This window comes from Chlamydotis macqueenii, chromosome 5 (assembly GCF_036417535.1).
Source record: "Chlamydotis macqueenii isolate bChlMac1 chromosome 5, bChlMac1.mat, whole genome shotgun sequence".
NCBI classification, from domain to species: Eukaryota; Metazoa; Chordata; class Aves; order Otidiformes; family Otididae; genus Chlamydotis; species Chlamydotis macqueenii.
Window position 1 is genome coordinate 44,267,813 of NC_141560.1, and position 21,373 is coordinate 44,289,185.

Genomic DNA, 21,373 nt, shown 5'->3' on the forward strand with positions numbered 1-21,373 from the left:
CTGTGGAGGAAAGCAAGCAAGAGGAAAGAACAGGAGCAGGAAAATGAGTGCAACCACAAAAGAATATGTTTAATTGTTATGTTCTAAACTGGATAGAGTTATAAATGCCTTTCTTGGTATAAATGAATAGAAATTATTCAACTGCCAGGGCTTCATTTGCACAGGAAAAAATAATGGTGGATACAAATATGTATTTTAAAATTTACTTCAGAACTGTAGTTTCTTTCACAGTAATGTATCTCATCTATTATATTTGTTACTTAGTTTGACAGCATTGATGATGTTTCTAAGTAAATTAAAAAGTAGTGACAGATGGATAAAAGCCCATAACCCAGTGTGCTTTTTGTTCAGGTACCCCACATGAGCTGTATCTGCATAACTGAATGCATGCAAAATGTGTTTATGAAGTAATCATTTATTATACAAACACCAGAACTTCATTATATCAAATTTTATTAAATATGTACATGTTATTACTATTTAAAAGAACGAGTATCATTCCAAGATCTGCAAACTTCTCTCTAGCTTTGAGAGCTGCGGCAGAGCCTGTATTAATGCTAGTTTGAAAGCTGTAAGCTAATGCAGTGTCACTGTGAATGACACAGCACCACCTTTGAAGGCAAAACTTCATCAGCAGTATTCTTTAGTTACAATACAATCACAGAAATATTTCCTGGCAATAATATATTTGTACATTGTTTAAATTTCCCAACTCTGTCCAACTTGTAGGATGGAAGCAAAGAATTCTGTCACGTTTAGGATTCTCAGATGCTGAAGAAGGGAATTCGTACCAGAAACATCTGATGGTAAAGGCTGTTTAAAGGCAGAGAAGGGGGCACAGGAAGCAAAGAGAAAGATGCGTCCATCTCCTCTGCTGGTATCCAGCCAGGAGGTCTGAATATTTTTCTTGCTTAGGGTCCCATGGCCTCAGTGAGGATAATGCTTCCTATCAGTGACCCCCCTTCCCATCACCTCTCCACTAAACTGGTAGGTCAGCTTCTTCTTTACTTTCTTGACCTCCCCTGTCTTGCCATAGTTTCTCAAAGCCCGTGCCATCTTCTGGTAGGTCATTTTCTTGCGATTGCCTTTCTGGATGCCCCAGCGATGCGCCAATGCTTCTTTGTGTTTGGAGGAGAACTGGAAAGTGCCTTTTTCCTTGTCCACCCACCAGATGCTGTCCTTCATGTCTCCACTGCGAAGAAGGTCCAGAAGGAACTGATACAGACGTATCTTTTTCTTGCTGCCTGTGTAAGAGTCAGAGAAGAAAAGCAGTGGAGCATTACTATTAGAGTGTAATTCCTGGTGAAACAGCAGAATGTATGTAATTTATATAAATGTTTCAGCTAGCTTGTCAGTCGCATAACTTCTTCAGTTTGTAACACTTATAACAATAGACAGCGTTACACTGTGAGGACATAATGTGGATAGACGTACCAAGAAGAAAAAACAAGAATAAGCAATTTCAGAGGCCTTGTTTTGAAATTAATTTGCTAATTTGAAGCTAACTGAAAAACATTGCTAATTTGAAACTAATCTGATTTGGGCAGGTTATACAGAACTTGACTTTCAGGTACTGAGCAAACGGAGCTAAATATTTTTAAAAATCAGTTCCTTGACCTTCTTGCCTTGGTTTTTCTATCTGTTACTGGAAATTGGAGTAGAAATGGCAAAAGCCATTTTCATTCAGGAAGCCTGTATAGGCAAGGCAGAAGGAGGATATGGGAGTACATGAAGAAATGAGATTTGAGATACGGACACAGTTATGGTCATAAATGATTCGGAGGACAGGAGAGTGCAAGGAGTTAGGGAAAGTGAAGCTTTGGCAGTGGGATAAAATACCAGCACAGCAGTTCTACAGTTCAATTAATTATGATCATGGTAATGTAATAACTGCTCAGCTTGACAAAGTCCCTCTGTCTTCACTGACCTGTTTCTCCATGTATAATTCCAGGCCCAGGGTCCACACCATCAGTCTCCCCATCTGATACCTCCAGTGGGGGGCTCTGCCTCTCTATGTCCTCCTCATCAGAACTCGGCTGCGGTGGAGAGGAATACTGTAGGCACATCCGGGGCAAATAGGACACCTTTGGGAGAAAAGAGTAGTAGAGGGAGGAGGAGGTGGTAGAGAGTGAGGCATCGAGATAAAAGAAGGAAACGTCATGGGAGAGATACAGAGAAAAGAGAGGAGAAAGTAAGAGTTATATGAGATTGTTTAGGGCAATACCGCGTGACTTAGCTGTTGACATTTATAATAAATACTATGCCATTAAGAAACACTTCCAGCTAACAGTCAACTCTTACACATGTACAAAGATGCATCTTTACAAGAGGGAAGGAGGCATAAAGTTGTGAAAGTCAGAACTTTCCCATATGTTATATACTATGCAAGCGATATTGCCCCTCTTCCCCCGTATCTCCCCAAAGCTAGCATCCTTCCTAATGAGTTTCTGATCCCTGTTGCCTGTCCTGGGTGTAAAATTGCTTTTGAGAACAACTTTTTTTCTAACACAGACCTTCTGGAACTACTCTTTCAAATTTGAAAAAGCTGAACAGTTCTGCCCTAGCATGGCTGCTTTGACTGGCTTTGGCTCTGTTGTCCTCTTCCTTTCTCAGACACAGTACTTTCTGACAGCATTGAATCCCTACAGAACTGGATCCAGCTCCGGAGATGGGGTTACGTGGGTCTGTTGGCTTCCTCTCCTGAGTCTCCGCCATGAGGAAGAGAATAGCCTTAGCACTAAGATAAAGGATACATTATATTGGCTCACATTCTCTTTTCCTAAGTGGCTATCTAAAAATTCCCCATTAATGGGGATTTCTCATCTGCAAAGCTAGCAAGCCAGTTTTTGTGCTAAATTCTCCTGCTCTTCTATAGAGGTCTTGGCAGGAGCTGTGTGGAATATACCGCAGCTCTGTAAATGCTCAGTTGCAGCCTAGTTTGTTAGGAATCATGACCAGTTGCCACAAATTATTGCAGCTTCTTATTTAAGAATGAGAAACAGATCTGTCTGAGGGGGCAGGGAGTAAGAACCCAATTCCTACATTAAAAAAAGAGCAACCAACAACCCCCAAACCCAGCAGCATATAGAACATGGCTTTCATGAAATGGGTGAGATCAACAGTCCTGGAAGGTGACCTCCTTTTAAATTGCTCTTCCTTCTCTCCAGCAAGACAGGATGTCTTGAGCCTGACGCCCTTCCCAGGGGACCTTAGGCGCTGAAGCGGGGAGTGGGTGTTCACTTCATGAGTCACACCACCCACCCCAAGTCGGGCTTTGCCGAGTGGTGCTTTTCAGATCAGTTTCGGACCAGCCTAAAATGTCCCAAAGAGGAGTGTGCCAAGGGCTGGTTTTGGGGTGCAGCAGCTGGCGGTTAATGAGCTGGCAGATTGGCTGGAGCCGATCTGGCAGGAAGGCCAGGATTGGGTAAGAGTGTGTAAGCTTCCTGTCAGATCCCCAAGACCGAAACTTCAGCCCTCACCACAGAGTCACCTTTAGCCTTTTACAGTTAAGAAAGCTGTGGCCTCAGGGGTAGGAAGGAAGGGAGAGACTCTGCCATGGGGGAAGGGGAATGAGAAGGTGGGACCACGTCTTACAGGGGAGGGGAACAGAGATGGGGGCCCCTGCAGGGAAAAAAAGGTTGGGGAAACTTGTAGTGCGTTGTGGGGGTGATGTGGGAGTAAGGAAACCATTCCTCTGGGGCTGGAGGGGGATGGTGGGAGACTGCTGTGGAGCAGGGAGGGGGAATGGCGTCTCACAAACAAAGGGAGTTGCAGAGGCCAACCTGGGGAGTTGAGTAAGCTTCCCCCATGCTGTCCCCACTTTCCCTATCTGCTGTATTTTTGCTTGCACTTGCTTTGCACCTGAAACTCAGCATAGGTCAATACATACATTATCACACAGTTAAAGTTCCCTCTGGAGAGAGAAAGCTTGAGAAACTGCTAGCTGCTCTCCATATTCTGATGTTGTCTCAGGGTCTGTGGCATCCATCTGCGATTTTCCTCTTCCTAGAGCTCTTCACAGTTTTTCAACCTTTTCTTTCATTCTTCCTGCAGAATGACTATTCTTTTCTTAATTTATTATTTGGTGAGACCACCTGTTGGCAAGCTAACAATTTTTTTTAAAGAAATCCTGTCCAAGATTTGGACATCTTGACCCTCAAATTTGATTTCACAAAATAATGTGGTATCAACAGAAAACAGAAGAAATATCTGAACGTACATGTTCTTCCTTTATTTGCAAGCTATAACTCTAATATTGCACAGCAAGCATGGGTGCAGTTAGTAACTTGCAAATTCAGCAGAGGATTAAAGCTTGCTTCCTGCTTCTTTTTCTTTGAAAATGCCTTGAATAATAGAATGTGTTGCCTGGGACTGTGGCTGAGAAACACCAGAGCCTGAACCTCAGAACATGCTGAGTACCATTTGCATGAGCTACTGTAGGTTAAAACAAAAAGCCAAAGATCCCCAGCCAGGAAGGAAGAGGAGGGTAGTGGTGAATTCTACCTCCTAATATCTTCTGCAGCTTGGTATGGGGTGGGGCAGAGAGAGCACAGTGCTCTTTATCAAAAGTTGCAACAAAATTAATCCTCTGCCTTTCATCCTAAAATGAAAGATGATAACTGAGTAGGATGAAGCGGGATAAGCAGAAGCACCCTCTCTTGTTTTTTGGTGATGCTTCCAAAGACATCCATAATGGGGCTAATTCTTATTCTTTGCCTTTGGTTGGAGGTAACAGTTGGTCATTACGTATTAGCAGTTGCAGTGAGCAACTGAAACAACTTGAAGCTTCCCACAGACGGCTGTTCCATGAAGCATTTTTTTATACTTGTAACTTTCTGTTCCTAATTCTTTGTTTGTATCTACATCTTATATTCTATTCCTGATTTTTTTCTAAGTAGTAGGTGAGAAGTTTGATAGCTTGCAGTCAGTCAGTTTCCTGTTGACGTGTTAATTTATTCACTCTCTTTTTTCCATCTTTTTTTTTTTGATTAATACAGTATTTGTATAAAATTTCAGTTTGCTCTGAACAAAAAAAAAGCCCAAAATGACAACTCTATGCATGCAGTTTCTCTCACAAAACTTCAGGAATGGCACCATTATATAAGCACTGTAATCAGCAAACACTTATTTCTCTGACCTCAATGCAACTCTTTCTTGTATTCAGCACATTGTATGTAGCTTGCCTGCCTTGGGAAACTCCCTAGCACAAGATCAGCTAGCTTTCTTATTGCTCCCAGTAATGACTTTGGGCATATTCTTGTATGATCAAGAGTTAAAAGTAATCTCCACACCCACTTTGCTTAGTATCTTTGCAGTACCATGGAATCTCTTGTAATTCCAGCTTTAGTGAGAATTCACTGGCACTTTGGTGATTACTGTACAATGGAGTATCTTTTTTTTTTTTTCAAGGAGATGACTAGCTTCATGTAAAAGCTGAGCATAGACAAGACAGTGTGTTTTGGCTCATGGCTTATTTACTTTCAGGAAAAATACAAGTAGGTTGTCCTCAGCCTGTTTCACTGTGGTAAAATTACCAGTGACTTGTCTTTGTTAGCATTTCTTGTACGAGTCATGTAGAATTGTCAGGGTTGCCTGGAAATATTTAAAAACTTCCCTGCTATCCAGTAGTCCTGGATACCCTTGCCATGACAATGCATAGCTTCTCAGGTCCAGTTCCTCTGCAGAATCTCAAAACAGTTGATTTTCATCCCAAATTAAACAAAATTTTGACATTTCAACAACCTCCACAAAATGCAATTATCATTTTGGGCACACTTTGAAGAACATGACTCCTCATTATCCGGATAAGAAGAATGCAGAAATGACATAGTCCTGAGAATGAAGAGTTTTCTATCTAACGCTTCTGCAGTGAGAACTTGCATAATTCATTTCAGCAACCTCTCTCATATAAGAGTATGCATTCCCTGATGCATTATTTTCCTTACCCTTAACTATCATCCTACATTCTGAGTAAGGGTTGGTTACCATACCTGATGGTTGAGTCCGATGTGTGTGGTTGGGATTGCAGAATCCAAGACATGCATTTGTTCAATCTCCATGTGCCTGTACAGCTGCTGCAGCTGGGGAGGCTGCACACTCTGCAGTTCTGTGAAGTGATTGTCTCCAAAGGTCTCAAACTCACTGTGCATGTGATGTGGATGATATTCCCAGTAATGATCTAAAGAAAATAAAAAGAGATCATCTGTCATTACAGGATGAAGAAACATGGCATTTACTTGTCTTTCCTTGGTTCCTACTCCTGTCACTGTCCTTTCACCCTCTCCACACCATCCCTGTCTGTCTCTGGTGACGATCTATATAGAGCCCTGTAAAGTTTCTTTTCCTAATCTCATAAATGCCTGTGGCTGGAAAGTAATACTTAGGCCACTTTAATTAGGAGAATACTCTTAGACGGAGAGATGGATTTCAATGATAAGTTAGCACAAGATGCAAAAGACATGCTCGTACCTTTCTCAAGAAAAGACCATAACAAATTTACATTTTCTTTCTTTAGGCAACAAATTCTACTGATTCACATAGTGTCATATTCTCATTACACTCTTCCTCATGGCATGGAACTGAGGAGATGAAGGAAATATATAGATCATTCTGCAATTATCTTCAGTCTTTATTTTAATCTGCTAGCAAAATTTCAGGAATACTGCAGAAAAGACATGGCAATTTCCTAGATATTTCTTGTAATCATCTGTTGTTATGTCACACATTTTTCAGTACCAATACTAGAGGATAGAAGGATAAACTATTGCGTCAGTCGTGTTCACTGTTTACAGTGAAGCTAAATTCTGATGTAGACTCTTTCTCTACCTTTTTAATCTCTTTAGTATGTTTGAAATGTCTGTGATAATTAAGATTTTTTCAAAAACATAAAAAAGTACTCAGATAACCATTATGTTGTTTCCTGATTCATTTACTTTTGAAGTTAAAGTCCATGTAATTCTTAGTTTTAGATTTCTTTTTTTTTTTTAGTAAAATCCTCCATATTTGTGTGCACTCTGTTTTTTTAAAATCAAAGTCAACATCACATCCACTGCTTTAACCAAGCTAGGAACTAATCTTCCATTGTTTAACTTTTCATGTATCTTTCTATGCATGGCCAATATTTCTTTGTGATATTCAGTGTAACAGTTCTAATTTATATCTTACTATTCCAAGTTTTCTTCCCTTGTATTATTATAACTCATTTCTGTCCTACCCTTCACATGTTTTCGGGTTGCTATCATGTACCCTTACAACCTACTCTTAATTATCACTTAACCCAGCTGCATGTATTTAGCTCTCAGTATTTCAACAGAAATCAGTATATTTACTCCGTTAATCATACTTGTGCACTTCTCCAAGCTCCCTCCCAGCTGTTGATATCCTTCCGATAATGCGATGGACAGAACTGAATATGATGTTCCAAGTGTAGTAGCACTGAATTTATAGAGGAGCAATTGTCTCATTCTGAAATCTGATGTTATTCTCTACAACATTATCTGGATACTAATGTGCTGTGAATATTTTTTTCCAGATACCAGTTTCATTCTTTCTCTCAGTGTCTATCTCCTCATTCTTCCCCACCTATGTTTCAAACAATTAGGTCTAATCTCATTGAGGATTTGAAAGCTGGGATAGTGACTTCCAATATGGCTTCCTTCAGAGGAACTCAGTGTTATGTTTATACCAAACATAACTGTACCTCTTAGCTCTCTTAGCTGCTGTTATGGCTCAGGACTGTGGAAATTTATTTGGAGGCTCTCTCAGACTATTTACTACACCAGTGCTTACTTTTTTTGTCCTTCCTGCTTTTCTGATTTTCATGATAAACCATGTCACTACATGTGAAAGTAATGGAAAGGTGCTTATAAAAGCACCCACGGAGCTGCTGCATTGCCTTGTAATTTCTTTGCCTTGTATAGCGCTTTCTCTGGGCTATGTATGGATTTTATAGCCCAAAGTTGTAATTATAATGCACAGTAGCACTTCTTCATGTTGCAGTGCTAGGGAAAAAAAAATTGGGTTTGGTAAAAAAGTGGTTTTTATGGGTGCAAAGTACCCAGGTACTTTTACATTCACATCTGGTCCAACCCAGGAAATGGCAGAGTGTGTGTGAGTTTGAATCCACAGGTCGTCTACGGCTGTGTCCTGGTAGGAGGCTTTGGGCCCTTTCAATCTGAAACTTTTTTGGTTAGTTGGAAGACTGAGCCACAGTGACTCATGCCTTTTCCGGGTTAAATTACTGCAGATTTCTCTAAGTAGAGCCAACCGTGGAGGCCCCATATACCATGGGCAGCCCTGTATAATAAATTGTTGAGAATACATTGCGGGAGTAACTTATACTCTTGTTCTTTAGAATGATCTGACTCTGCTCCTTGTGCAGAAAATTCTCTGTCAGATGGCAGTGTATATTCTTAAAGACCCCTTGTCTTTGATTACCTACTGCAGCAAATGAGATCAATGCATAATTGTGAGGATGACAAAGCCCAGGCAAAACTCTCTGAGGCTGTCACTGGCAGGTCTTCAGCTTTTACTAGCAGTAATTATGGTGGTCAAGAAAGAACACAGTGTATTTCCAACACACGTATTTGCGCATTTGGTCTGCCTTTGAGTCTTCTGACATTTTTTTTTATCAGCACTCATGTTTTTATACTTCAAGATACCTTTTAGTTTTTTGGAGCCTATGACAAGATTCCTGCTGCCTCCAGAACTGCTCTTTTAAACTCTTTCTTGACAAATAAATTAACCTATGGAACACTATTTATGCATATTCCTGTTAATCACTATGTAATATTTAGCCTAGTCACTACTGAATTCCTTTTTTATGGAATTAGATGCTGCTGTAAAAATGCTGTAATAGAATAGTACTAATAGCACAGCATTTAGGGACTTACAGTGACCACATAATACTAATACATTACAAAATAAATTTATGTCAGAAATTACTTCAACATGAACTTATGTCCAAATATTCAAGTTGTGACAGGAGGAAAAGTCCTTATTTCTTTCAAAATTATCTATAATTTCACAGACATACTTAGGAAAAACAATATTGTTTTAGTTACATTAAAAGAGAAATTCCAAATTCTGTCTCCACAAGCCCCTCTGCAGTTAACCATCCTGGCTAAGTCATTGCACATAAAATATGAAAAAAAATCTAAATATCTGTGTCTGCAGTTATTAGAGTTATCATAGATCCAGACTTGATCTAAGGAAGAAATTTTTTACAGTGAGGGTGGTGGAACACTGGCACAGGTTGCCCAGAGAGGTGGTGGATGTCCCATCCCTGGAAACGTTCAAGGCCAGGCTGGATGAGGCTCTGAGCAACCTGATCTGGTTGGAGATTTTCCTGCTCCTTGCAGGGGGGTTGGACGAGATGACCTTTGAAGGTCCCTTCCAACCCAAACCACTCTATAATTAAAAGAGGGCTAGGAAGGTTTTTCTCTGGAAAAGTACTGTATTCTTCCACTGAAGCAGTAGCTATTTACTGCAATGTTCTTTGTTAGTGTTATGTGAGTAACACATAGCAATTCTGTTCTTGTCTCCAAAATGTAAAGGTGGAAGGAAGACAAAAGAGAGAAAAATTCTAGAAATGGAAAGTGTCTATTCTTTGGGTAAAGAAAAATGTCATTAAAAGCCAAGCTATAGCTTCACAATGGAGTCATTATGAGAAATTTCATGTGAAGCGAAAGAGGATGTGAAAAAAATTCTCTCCTATAGAGACATGGAGATCATGTTTGTTTTGGTCTTGTATGTAGTGAAAGGTTAGAGGAAGGACAATCACGAATTCTGAACTCCCTCCCATGACCGAGAGGATGTTAGCCTGTTGGGAAGCAATAATGGACCTAAAGGCATTGTGTTACTGTTCCATGGAGCTAGATTCTCACTCTACAAGTGGGAAAACAAAACTGAGCTTTCTCAGTCATCTTCTGACCAATGTAAATGGCTTGGCTTGTGTTTTAATAGATGGATAAAGTTAGAGCCAGCAGTTAGAATATGAAATAGACTTAAGGAAGGTATTTAATAATAAATAAATAATGTGGAGTAACAGACTACATCTGCATCATGCAATGCAAAACCATGCAGAAGCCGTGCAAAACCATGCAGAAATTCATGAGCCAGCACTCTGTCAGCACAACACTGTCCAGTCTAAGGAGACGACTGTGTTGACATGGCTGTACTTGTGAGGTCTGAGCTAGTGTCTCTAGACACTAGCTCAGACACTAGCTAGAGTGGTTCTGCTCAGTGCTGTACAGATTTTCCAACTCATTTTGAACTAGGAGAGGGTTTCTTACACAGTGCCACATCGCACAGTTCAGATGTTCCCACTTTGTTTCGCTCACCTGAAAAAAGAAGTCAAGAAAAAACCCACAGAGGAAATGAGAAAAATATTGGACACTGGAAAATGTATGTCTTGATTCCCTACAGAATCACCTTCTGTTGAGTGAATTGCTGTGCTCCTAGGCAGTGCAGCACTCTTCTCTATCATGACAGTAGGATCTCATTAGCTCTCGCTTTACAACCTCCAAAATTTCAATAATGCTAAGTGTTTTAAAATCTATGAGTCAGGCCCTACCAAATCGTAAGAATGGCTTTGAAGTGAGGGGATTTTTAAATGAAGTTTGGAGTTCTTTCTATTTTCCATGTAGCATTTAAGACTAAGGTTCACATGTTTGGACTTTCCTCCACTTTTATGTGCGCTAAAATCCTAATAAAATCAAAGTTGAGATTCTGAAATGATCGTATTACTCCAGAAGGTAGGATGAAAATAAAATCCCAGATAATGAAATCTAGTAAGTTCCATGAGGCTAGCAACAGAGTTAACAAGGTCAACATTCAGCTTCATACAAAAAGTGATTTTTACTAAACCAGTAATGTTTAGTAATCACTTAGAGACAAAGCTGCAAAGTGGGATTTTGTAATTACTAAGATTGCATTAGTGTTACAAAATATGCTGTATTACATTTACAGGCTTACTAGCATACAAGCTCAGGGTAAGGGTGATGGACAGATGCATGATCTCCTGAAGTAGCTTCTGTCCTGGATGACTGTGTCTCTGTATTTATTACAATATTTACAAAATAGTTAAACTACAGTATGCAAAATAAATGCAAACAATGCATGTTGTGATGAACATATGGATATTTTTATGGTGTCTTTTTGCTTCTTAAATTTAGTGTTCACTTACTGACAATGATCTCTTACATATTAAATTAGTGACACACTGTTCTGTGCACTTTACTGCCTACTCATGTAAACATGGAGTAAGGCTTACCTTCAGCATTATGTTCTAAAAAACTGACCGTAATGCATGTAGCACAGGTTTACAGATTAAGCTATTGCCATCTCCCTTTCACAAAATTAATTTGCCAGCAGTGAGAGAGAGGTAGTCTCACACATGAGCAAGACTTTCTACTTCTTCGGCAGTCCCTTATCAGCAAAGTCAGAAGTATTCTGTCTTGTAGCATCTATTTGCTTTATCTGGTAGCTTTTCTTTGAGGTCCATAGTGTTATTGAGTAGACCTGCAAAATTGTTTGGTTTTTTTTTTATGTATTGCCAGTAATCTCACTGTACCCCAAGCTGAACTCTTCTCTCACAATTCTGTCCCACTTATTTCTTCTTTTTTCTTATCTAATCATGTTCTCAGCTCTTTCACTTCACTGCTTTCACTGCAGCACCTTATTTATCCATTTTCTCTGTCATTTTTAAATCATTGTGCTTTTATCCACATTGTTCTGAACACTTAGTACATATTTCTAAAAGTAGTTTGTGACATCCATTTCCTGCTCTTCCACGCCTCTTCTCAAGACCCACTACTTTTGTCATGTTAACAAAACAAAAGCCAAAGTTGGGTTTCTCAATTTTTGTAGGAAAGAAGCAAAATGTCTTAATTCGTGTTTTTCACTTCCCTATGTATTCTTTGGTTGTTCATTGCTCTTTTGGACTGTGAGCAATTCAGGAAAGCATAGGGCATACCAGACACAACCAGCTACATCACAAGTGCTTTCATAAATAAAAATTTGATTGAAATGTACAGGCTGGGATTAAGTTGCCTCTTCCATAACCACTTACTGCAAGAGTTAAAACATTAAACAATGAGGTTTGGGGTCTTTAGGACAAGTGCAACACAAATTTAGGAAGAGACAAAATTCTGCTCAAAGTGAGTGTTTAGGTACTACTTAGGCCATTACCAGCCTAGATGACTTTTGAGTTTTTGTTATGTTCATTACGATGAGTAAAAACGTTTTAATGGTCTGAGCAGTGTAGCTTAGGAACGGCCTTCCAACAGAAAAATGGGTAGTAAACCAGATGGGATGATAAAATTATGAAAGATAAAGGGATGTTGTTGCCTGAGGTAGCCTAGATTTAATGACAGAAAAGTTATTTCCCAGTGCTTTTTCCTACATGGCATCTTTTATATTTATTGTTTAATTGTCACAATTGCCTTTTGAGATCATAAATGTTATCCTCATTTTATGGGTGTGTAAACAGGTACAGGTTATAATGTAAAAACCCTGAATTTCCACATGGAATTTGCTGGGTTTGATTAATGTGACTTGACAGATGCCATGAGATAACTTCTAAAAACTGAATTAGTTCTTTGTCTCCAGGTGTTAAGAATATCATAGGTGTTTCTTGAATGCAATGTAGAGAACAAATTTAGGTAGGACTATTTTTCAGTTAAACACCCAGAACAATCCTATTCTGTAATTTGCTGTCCCTTAAGGTAGCTTCTGCCACAGATAAAACAGTGCTATGCTCTGAAGTTGTTAGATGTCTTAAATTAAGCAGTGATGGCTCTAGTTGCTCTATCAGTGGGAGTCTTTTAGGGAAACTCCAGGATCTGAAGGGACTGCCATGAGTGATACAGTAGAACGGTGCTTTTCCTTCCTGAGTCAATATTGACTCTGATATTTCCAGGGTGGTGTTGCTGGACCATTGTATTGCACAGGAGACAAAATTAATAAAACAAGACTCTCCCCTCTACATTGATTTAGAGTTCAATGCCCAGATGACATGAAAATATAAAGACATCAAGACTTTGAAATCACACAGATAAACTGAAGGAATAAATAATCATGCAGGGTTTTTATATTAAGCTAGGTTTACTTACAAACAGCTACAAGGAAGTTTTACATAGATTTAGAGAAAGGAAGTACTTGGGTGTACTGGAGGAAGAGTGAAAGTTAAAGCTAGGTGTGGCAGCATGCAAAAGAGATCAACAGAAAGATAGAAATATATGGAGTTTTAAAAGGCCAAACAGCAAAGAAATATAATTAAAATGATGGCACAAATAAACTATTTAGGACCTAAGTCAAACAGGAATTGGAGATGGGAACACAAGAAGAGAAATACAGCATTGCAAATCCATGCCCTCAAAGAATTCTGAAACAGGCAGGGTGCTTTTGATCTGCAGAGGAAAGTAAAAATACAGTGAAGATAATGAACGATAGAGATAATGAGATCTCACCTTCCTGACAGTACACTGAATGTCCTGGAAGCTCCTTGCATCATTTAGTGCTTTCTAAAATTCTCTTTCTGAGAAACGGTGTTGCAGTTGCTGGGTTGGAACAGTGCCATTAAGCAGAATAAAATATTGTTTGTTTCTGATTTGAAAGTATGTGCCTATACATTATAGATCACAGCAACATGTTTGTTCTTTTCCTGAATGTCCTAAATCTCTTTCCTATGGTATCCCATGAGACTTTACACTCCAAGGAGATATTTTTTAACTTACCACCATGACTCTCTCCATCACTGTTGAGATATTGGTAATAGTCATGAGGCTGTCGGTAGAGGTCTGACTCATAGGATACCATGTCTTCAGAGGGCTGTAAAGAGAAGACGATTTTTTAGAACTGTAAGCTTACACAAATCCCTTGAAAATTATTCATATAGTTAGTGAAGGGGAGATGCCAATATATTTTATATTGTGTAGGGAAAGGAAGGGGGAGGCTTCAAGTTCTTGTTGCTTGACACCAAGCAGTGGTTTGCAAAAGAAAAAAAAAAAAAAGTGGTACATCTCCTTAGACTCAGTCTGTGTAGCAGAACTTTTCCTGTGGTATTACACAAGTTCTTGATATCCCGCCCTCCCACCTTCTGCAGATACTACTCAGAGAGCTATCATCTTGGACATCAGGCCCAAGCCAAGATGCCATCACACCAGCACAGCAGGAAAACCTTTTCTTTGTTAGTGCCAGACATTTATTATTATTATTCCTCCTGTACACAAAAGAGAAAGCAGAAGATTGTCTTGCCTGAGCATGGTATTCTGAATATTTCTCACTAAGTGGTGGCAATGACATTGACAGAAGGCATAAAAAGGTTTTCTTTCTCGGTTTTTGTCCAAGATGAACTGCAAAAGTTTGTTGGTTCAAATCAGCTGCACAGGACTGTTAGGTATGCACAGAGAAGACTTTAAAAGTCCAGATGTGGGGCAGATATTGAATTGTGACCTATTGCATCCTTAGCTGTAGAATTAAAGTCCTCTCTGTCTTCTTAAAACCTTCTTAAACAAGGTGACATAGGGCAACTTTCCCACTTGTCTTCCTCCCCACTTCAATGTTGCTACTGTCCCTCCCCACTACCAGTGTCAATACTGTTTAATGTCTTATGTTGTTTCAATAAAGGTGGTCTGTTTATTATTAGTTGTGCACAATTCTGTTGCTTCATTTAACATTTGGTGTTGTTTTTTTCCAGAATGAAGAGTTAGAGCGGGGCAACATCCTTCACGGGGCTTTGCTCAACTTTTGTCCTATTAAGTTCGTTACAATATTTTCTTCCAATCTGAACAAATTTGTACAGTGCCAATAGCAATGTAGAACTCAAATACCTTCTTGCTGTTTGTTCTGAACAGAAATTAGTTCTAGAAGATACTAACAGAAACATTTTTCTTCTGTTAATAACTTTAGCGAAAAGGATAAATATTTAAAACAACATAATAACTTACATGAGGGATGTATTTTTTATATTCACGTGTTTATATGTTCATATGCCTATCTGTATGTCCCAAATCCTTATCTCCCTCTCATTTTTGAAACACCGGAATTTTGTAAGCTTAGGATATGGTGGCAGCATGCCAGAAATGCAGCCAAGCTTCTCTTTTTCTTCCTGCTTCGGACTGCTCGAGAACATGAAACCTAAGGCAGCTGCTGCCATTAAAATCCAGATGGAGCTAGTAGAGAAGCAGCTGGCAAAAGGAAAAGATTTTTTTTTTTCTGGTGAAAACTACATCTGAGCTTATTAACTCTACTCTTTAATTCTTCTAGTTAACTTGTTCAGTTCATTTTGTTTGAATTTTGGGATTTAAAGATTGTCCTTTTCTAGGCATGTGATTTCTATGATGACATTGAAGAAAATAAAGAAAAAGAGGGACTTATTCCCAGAGGTTTAAGATATCAGAACACAAAAGAACAGAAAATACTTTTAGAAATTACTTTGGACCTTGTTAGATTCTTAGTAGCAGCTGTGTGCTTTATTAGCGTATCATATTAAAATGCCCTGGTAAGATTGCATACAATGTCATGACTTCCAGAATATACACTAAGTGGGCATCACATCCATGGAATATTCAGAGCCTCGGGAGCAAATCCATTGTCTGGCTGCCAGTTCCCAATACAATCTGTAGTGGTGGATAATTGTTTTGGGGAAATATTGAGAAAATGATAACCCACAATAAAGGCAATCTAAGGGAAAGACTAAGTAAAAGGAATAAATCATCATTTAATTGTATCCGCAGCCGGGATATCAGTGAAGGGACTTCTCTTATTTCTGGTCTCCAGAGGATGTAGGTACAGTCTTCCTTTCCAAATCAATATGATTCCAATAGAATTGCCCTTCATCTACACAGAGATTTAACGGGAAATATTAACCTATTTTCTAGATTTCAGAGGAGTGGTCAAAGGAGACAGTACAGAATGGATTCTCTCCGATGTTTCTGGTTTTCCTCTACTTATTTAATTTGTGTTCTGTCTAACTGTGACTGATTATATGCATTCACTCATACCCATTCCCTAAACCTGTGGTGTGTATTCTAATCTCTGACAAGAAAAAGTAATGAGACTGTGTTTTTCTTTCTCCAGGATAAAGTCCTGAATGGAATTTCTACTTTTCATTATCTTTGCAAATTAATTCACCTCACTCCTCCATTTCCTTTCCATAAATATATGTGTCCTGTTAAACCATGTCAACCTGAATTATGTATGAACTTTCTGCCTCCATATTCAGAATTGTTAATCTGTCATAACTCAAAGGAAAACATTCATATTCTGTGAAAGGAGAGACTGCCACATACAAAATGGAAAATGCATCATACTAGTTGGGGGAAATGGTTTAAAAAGTAACAGAAATATATATAATTTGAAACAAAAATCTTTGTTTCCTTTCACCTAAAATACTAGAAACTGACTGAAATTATAAAAATTTTCTATATTCAAATACATCAAAAGTTGTAGCTCTGATAAATATTTAGCCAAAAGTAAACAATTTTCCAAAGAAATCAGTGTCCTGTCACTATAGGCTTAGTTTGCTGTGTATAAAATTTCCACTGCTACAACAAAAGCTCTATCACTCACTTCTTTACGTAAGTATAGCTTGGCAGGAAGGCCAAGCATCAGTCCAAAAGCAGATAAACAATACAAATTTTAGGGATGGGAAAGAATGTTTGATTTTTCCTAGTTGTAGTCTTCCTTTGTTGTCTCTTTTTCCCTAAGATTTTCCAAACTCCCCCATTTTGGTCCAATAAAGTGTAACAGGCAATAGTGTCTCACAGTTTAAGAGCTGAGAATGAAGAACTTCTACCATTCAAAAGTTAGTTTTACAAGTTCAGATGTGTATTCAACAACCACAGCTAAAGGAAGGTGTGTCAAATAGACTCTTAAAAAAGTGATTCCCTTAATATTTGCAGATCTGGCCGATTGCAGAGTGAGTTACAGATGCTTAACATCTGCTTTTATATATAGCATTGTTTTTTTACATACTCTTGTTTTGAAAGTCTGGGACTTAAAAATCTCTTTTGTTATGGATTGTGGGAATTTTCTTCCTTGAATTGGTTTTCTGCTCAGTGATCCATTGATAAAATATGTATGTGTATATCCTTGATAATTCATGCAACCTGAACCAATCCACCCACACAAAGGATTTAAACTGGCACCACTTTCCATCTCGGTGTCTGATCTTCAAGGGTACAGTAACTAATACGAGAAGACTTATATTAAATATTTAAAAGTTTATGTATAATAAACTTACTCAGATGATGGTCAAAGGAGATAGTAAAGCATGGATTCTCTCTGATTAGGTATATTTTCCTTTATTCATTAGAGAAACTATTTCCAAGAACCTGTTTTTAATCTCTCTCTGGGTTTTTTTTAGGTTTTATTAAGAGCTTTTTCTCTAGTTAGAGAGAAGAGGTTTCACCATGTGCTGGTGCTGCCTCTTGCACCAGTCTTTGCCCACTTGCCCCATCCTTCTCTGGAACATCCCCACCCACACACCCATTTCATCATCTTACTTACTAATAGCACTTGCATGACACTGAACTGTTTTGTTTCCCCTGACAAAAAGCTAAGAATGGCTTACATTACAATTTAATATTTAACTGATGTCAATGGCCATTTGTTCTATCAATTGCTTTCATGTAAAAGAATGACAGAAAGCTTTGTTAGCAACTCATAGCTGTGGGCTGAAGTTGATATCTCCTTTCCTACATGCCATGAGGTGCAGTATGCTATCTAAAACCATATTCCAACCTCAAGCAAAAGGTCAACAAACAATACTTTATCTGTCACAGACTTTGGTAAATGGATAGTTGCCTCCATCTTCCTTCTTTGCCCTGAAAATCAAGGGAAAAGCCACAAAACTACTTGGAGGAAAGCTTGTTTGGCATTGGTTAAGATACATATAGGGGACTCAACTGAATAGCAGTCTGAAAATTCTTGTTGTTCACCAAGACTTTGTCAGGTGACTCCAAGTGCTTGTAAATTCACTAAATGCTGATCTCTTTTTGTTATCCTGACATAACTATTCACTGGCATGTGATTCAAAAATACTCCACATAGTTTCCAATGATATACTGCTGAGACAGGTTTTAAGGCCGAGATTAACCATATTTCCTTGGAAAAAAATTACAGTATAACTATTTTAGAAAAGATAAGTACAAATATTAGCATGATCACTCATTGGGCCAGCCTCACTGGACCATGCCAGTAATGCAGTTATACAGAACAGAGGGCTTCTGTGGGGTATTATAATATATATACATAATTATATATACAAATAATTATATACAAATACACTTCCATTCAAAGCTGTGATTTCTACGGGTGGCTACTTAGGGATTCACATATAACTGAGGGTCTCTTTAGGCAAAGGATTTGACTTAATTTTTCGCCCTGTAGCACAACTAGATTCTATCATGCACTGACAGACATGCGCCCAGTTTCAGAACTTTCAATACAAAATTCCTAATCTTCAGAGAAGTTCTCCTAAACCATTTGAGCAGCATTCTCCAAATGAAGGGTAAGAGTTTCCTAGCGTAGTCAGGAGGGGGGCAGTTACTGACCCACCCTCAACTGAAAGGGGAGGGGCAGAGGAGGGAAGTATTGCTTCACAGAACCCCCTGTCTAGAAACAGGCTCATGTCTCCCCTCTGAAAAAGTCCCAGGAGGCACAGACATGCTATGCGGGGCTCTAACTGTCAGTGCTCTAAGAGTACTTAAAACAGTTTTGAAAGTACAGACGACAAAATTATTAACATTTGGACATTTTAATCACAAAAATAAAAATAAATTGCCCTGTCAAGTGCTCCGGTGAGATGTAATTGTATTCTCACTGCCTGTTGTATCATTCATCCTCACAGAGCTCAGCCAGAATATTAACTACAATACAATTTAGAATATTGTGCAGACTGTGTTAGATTTTCACTCCATTTATTAAATGTATGTACTGGAATTCAATACTGAAAAAAAAAGAGTCTAGAAAACTTGCCTATGAGTGAATTAGTGGATAGAAAATTAACGATTTTATGTATGTTTTAAAATGGAGATACTGGTTTCTGGGGTAGTTGAGCACAAGGTTTGGGTTTCTTTTAAATTTTTTTTTAAAGGCCAATGAGTAACGTATTGAGAAATCTCTGTGTACTTTTTTCATTTTCTCAATTTCTTTTCAGATTTCTATCCTGATGCATTTACAGTAGATCCACTGGACAACTTGGTGTATTTAAGAAAAAGAAAAAGAAAAAAGATTTTTACGGTATTCTCAACCTTTGGGTAGATAGGGGATTTCAGGGACACTGAGGATAAACTACTAAAATAAAAGGTCTCTTGAAAAGAAGACATTTTTTCCATCAACACGGATACCAAATGTGAAAGGAATTCAAAGGGCCATCTTTCTGGGTGGCAGAAAGTCTCTTCAGGTTCTGCGAACTTAATAAAATCTAGTTTGGTCCTCCTTTACCAATTCTGCCTAGAGATTTCCCATTAAGGTTTGTTTCTGAACAATAGGTTAGTGACATTACATTCTTCATAAATAATAATTTCCAAACTCACCATACGATAAATTACCTCAGTGTAACAATGCTTCAGAGTTAAAGAAAGGATAGAAACAGCCTCATAGGCATACAAAAAAAAAATTGTGTCTTAGAGTAAACATTGAAAGACCCAATTAAAGGCTACGGGGTTTTCTTCTCATTCGACAATTGCTTTTTCATGGCAAGCGAATTCAAGAGAATTCAGTTCAAGAAAAGCTGAAGTTAGAAACTAAAATGCCATCATTGCAAGGAGCACAGAGTCCTAAAACCTGCAACATGTAAAATCAGCATTCAGCAACTCTTCTCTCACAAATTGATAGATAGTTAAATACAGAAACTATGTCAGAGACTCCAGATTATTAAGAATTACAACCTCAGGAAAGACTCGGCCTTATATCACAAAGCCAGCATCGAAGAAAAAAAAAAGTACTGACTTGCTATACACATACTATACAAAGATACCATACATTTAATCTGTGAAAACAAATGGAGATCAAAATCAGATACAAGTTTAGGGAGGAAATGTTAATTTCCCATTCATTGCAATGTTGTCACTAGCTTTATGTATTGACCTAAGCCCAGCTTCCTGGCATTACAATTACAGACCAAACCAGAGATATTCTCAAATAAGAAAACCAAGTTTACTTTGCCTTTTTTTACTGAACCCAATGATCCATATTAGGAATAAACCCCATATACTCACAGGGGGAATGAGGGGAAATCCTTCCATTTTGCAAGCTTGCAACATTCAGCCAACTTCTGAGTGAATTTTTCTTAATTCAGTTTTCAAACATCCAGAATAACTGACTTGAAAAAAATCACATTAAAAAAAAAAAAAAAAAGGAAGAAGAAAAAGAAAAAAGTGAGATCCTCGGACTCCGTGAAGTCCCTTTGCAGTGATGGATCTCAGGACAGGAGAAGGACCCTAACAAGTTTTCATAGTTTGCCCTAATAGGTTCTGAGGTGAACTTCTTCCCGAGTTGTATGTGAAGTTCCTGATTTTATCAAATGTCTGTAGAAGGGAGATAGCCCTTGGGTCTATCAGTGCGCTGTGACATCACAGTTTGCATAAATCTCATTTCAGGGAGCTGCGGCGCTGTAACAGGAAGTCTGCCCTCAGCCAGATCTGCCATGGGCAGGTGCTTACTGTATAATCAGCAACCCAGAGCCTGGGCCTGCTACCAATAAACAAGCATATGGGTGCAGTGCTCTGTGGAAGACTATGTGCTTCCCACTGTAGATGAACAATAGCAAAGGTGCTGCTCTCTGGTTTAATGAGGTATCATAGATAAAGATACAGTCTGACAACTTCTATAAGGACACTGCAGTGGCACAGACTTGCTTTAATAATAGTCCTGTGTTGGAATTAGGTGGCAATGCTTCACAGAAAGGAAAAAAAAAGAGTATGCAATTTCAAATATACAGTCTTACGTTTCTACAAAACACTGAAGTTAAGCCCATGAGATTTTCTTCATGAGCTTTGCAATAGAGCAATATGATTCAGTGAAAGATACTTAGTCTTCTTATTGTTTCTTGTGATTTCTTTTTTTTTTTTCCTAGCTATTGCAACGAGAAAGCAAGTGTGGAAAAGGAGAAAGTACTACATGTCCCATGAAATTACTTCAGTTCTCTCAGAAGAGTGCCTTCAACAGTGAGCAGAGAACAAGATTTGTAGACTTGTATCTAAACAGCCAGGTGCTGAAATTTCTTGTAGAGACTTTGCTTCAGCTCTTTTCACATGGTGTTCTCCCCTCTCTTTATCCCACTGTTTTATGTGCATTTGCCTCCTCTGAACAAGTGCCCTTCATACTGAGGTTCAGGCAGGGGCAGGGGTCAGTGGGCCACAGGGCA

At 38.6% G+C, this 21,373-nt stretch overlaps 1 protein-coding gene across 1 annotated transcript; it reads right to left on the reverse strand.

Annotated features, from left to right (window-relative positions):
- Positions 1 to 436: 436 nt before the first annotated feature.
- SPI1 (Spi-1 proto-oncogene) lies at positions 437 to 20,514 on the reverse strand. The gene is made up of 5 exons (XM_010125154.2): positions 20,226 to 20,514; positions 13,737 to 13,830; positions 5,991 to 6,178; positions 1,928 to 2,084; positions 437 to 1,244 (listed from the first exon to the last, which is right to left on the reverse strand). Exons 1-5 carry the CDS (start codon positions 20,268 to 20,270, stop codon positions 928 to 930), a joined length of 801 nt encoding a protein of 266 aa, XP_010123456.1. The 5' UTR covers positions 20,271 to 20,514; the 3' UTR covers positions 437 to 927.
- Positions 20,515 to 21,373: the final 859 nt, after the last annotated feature.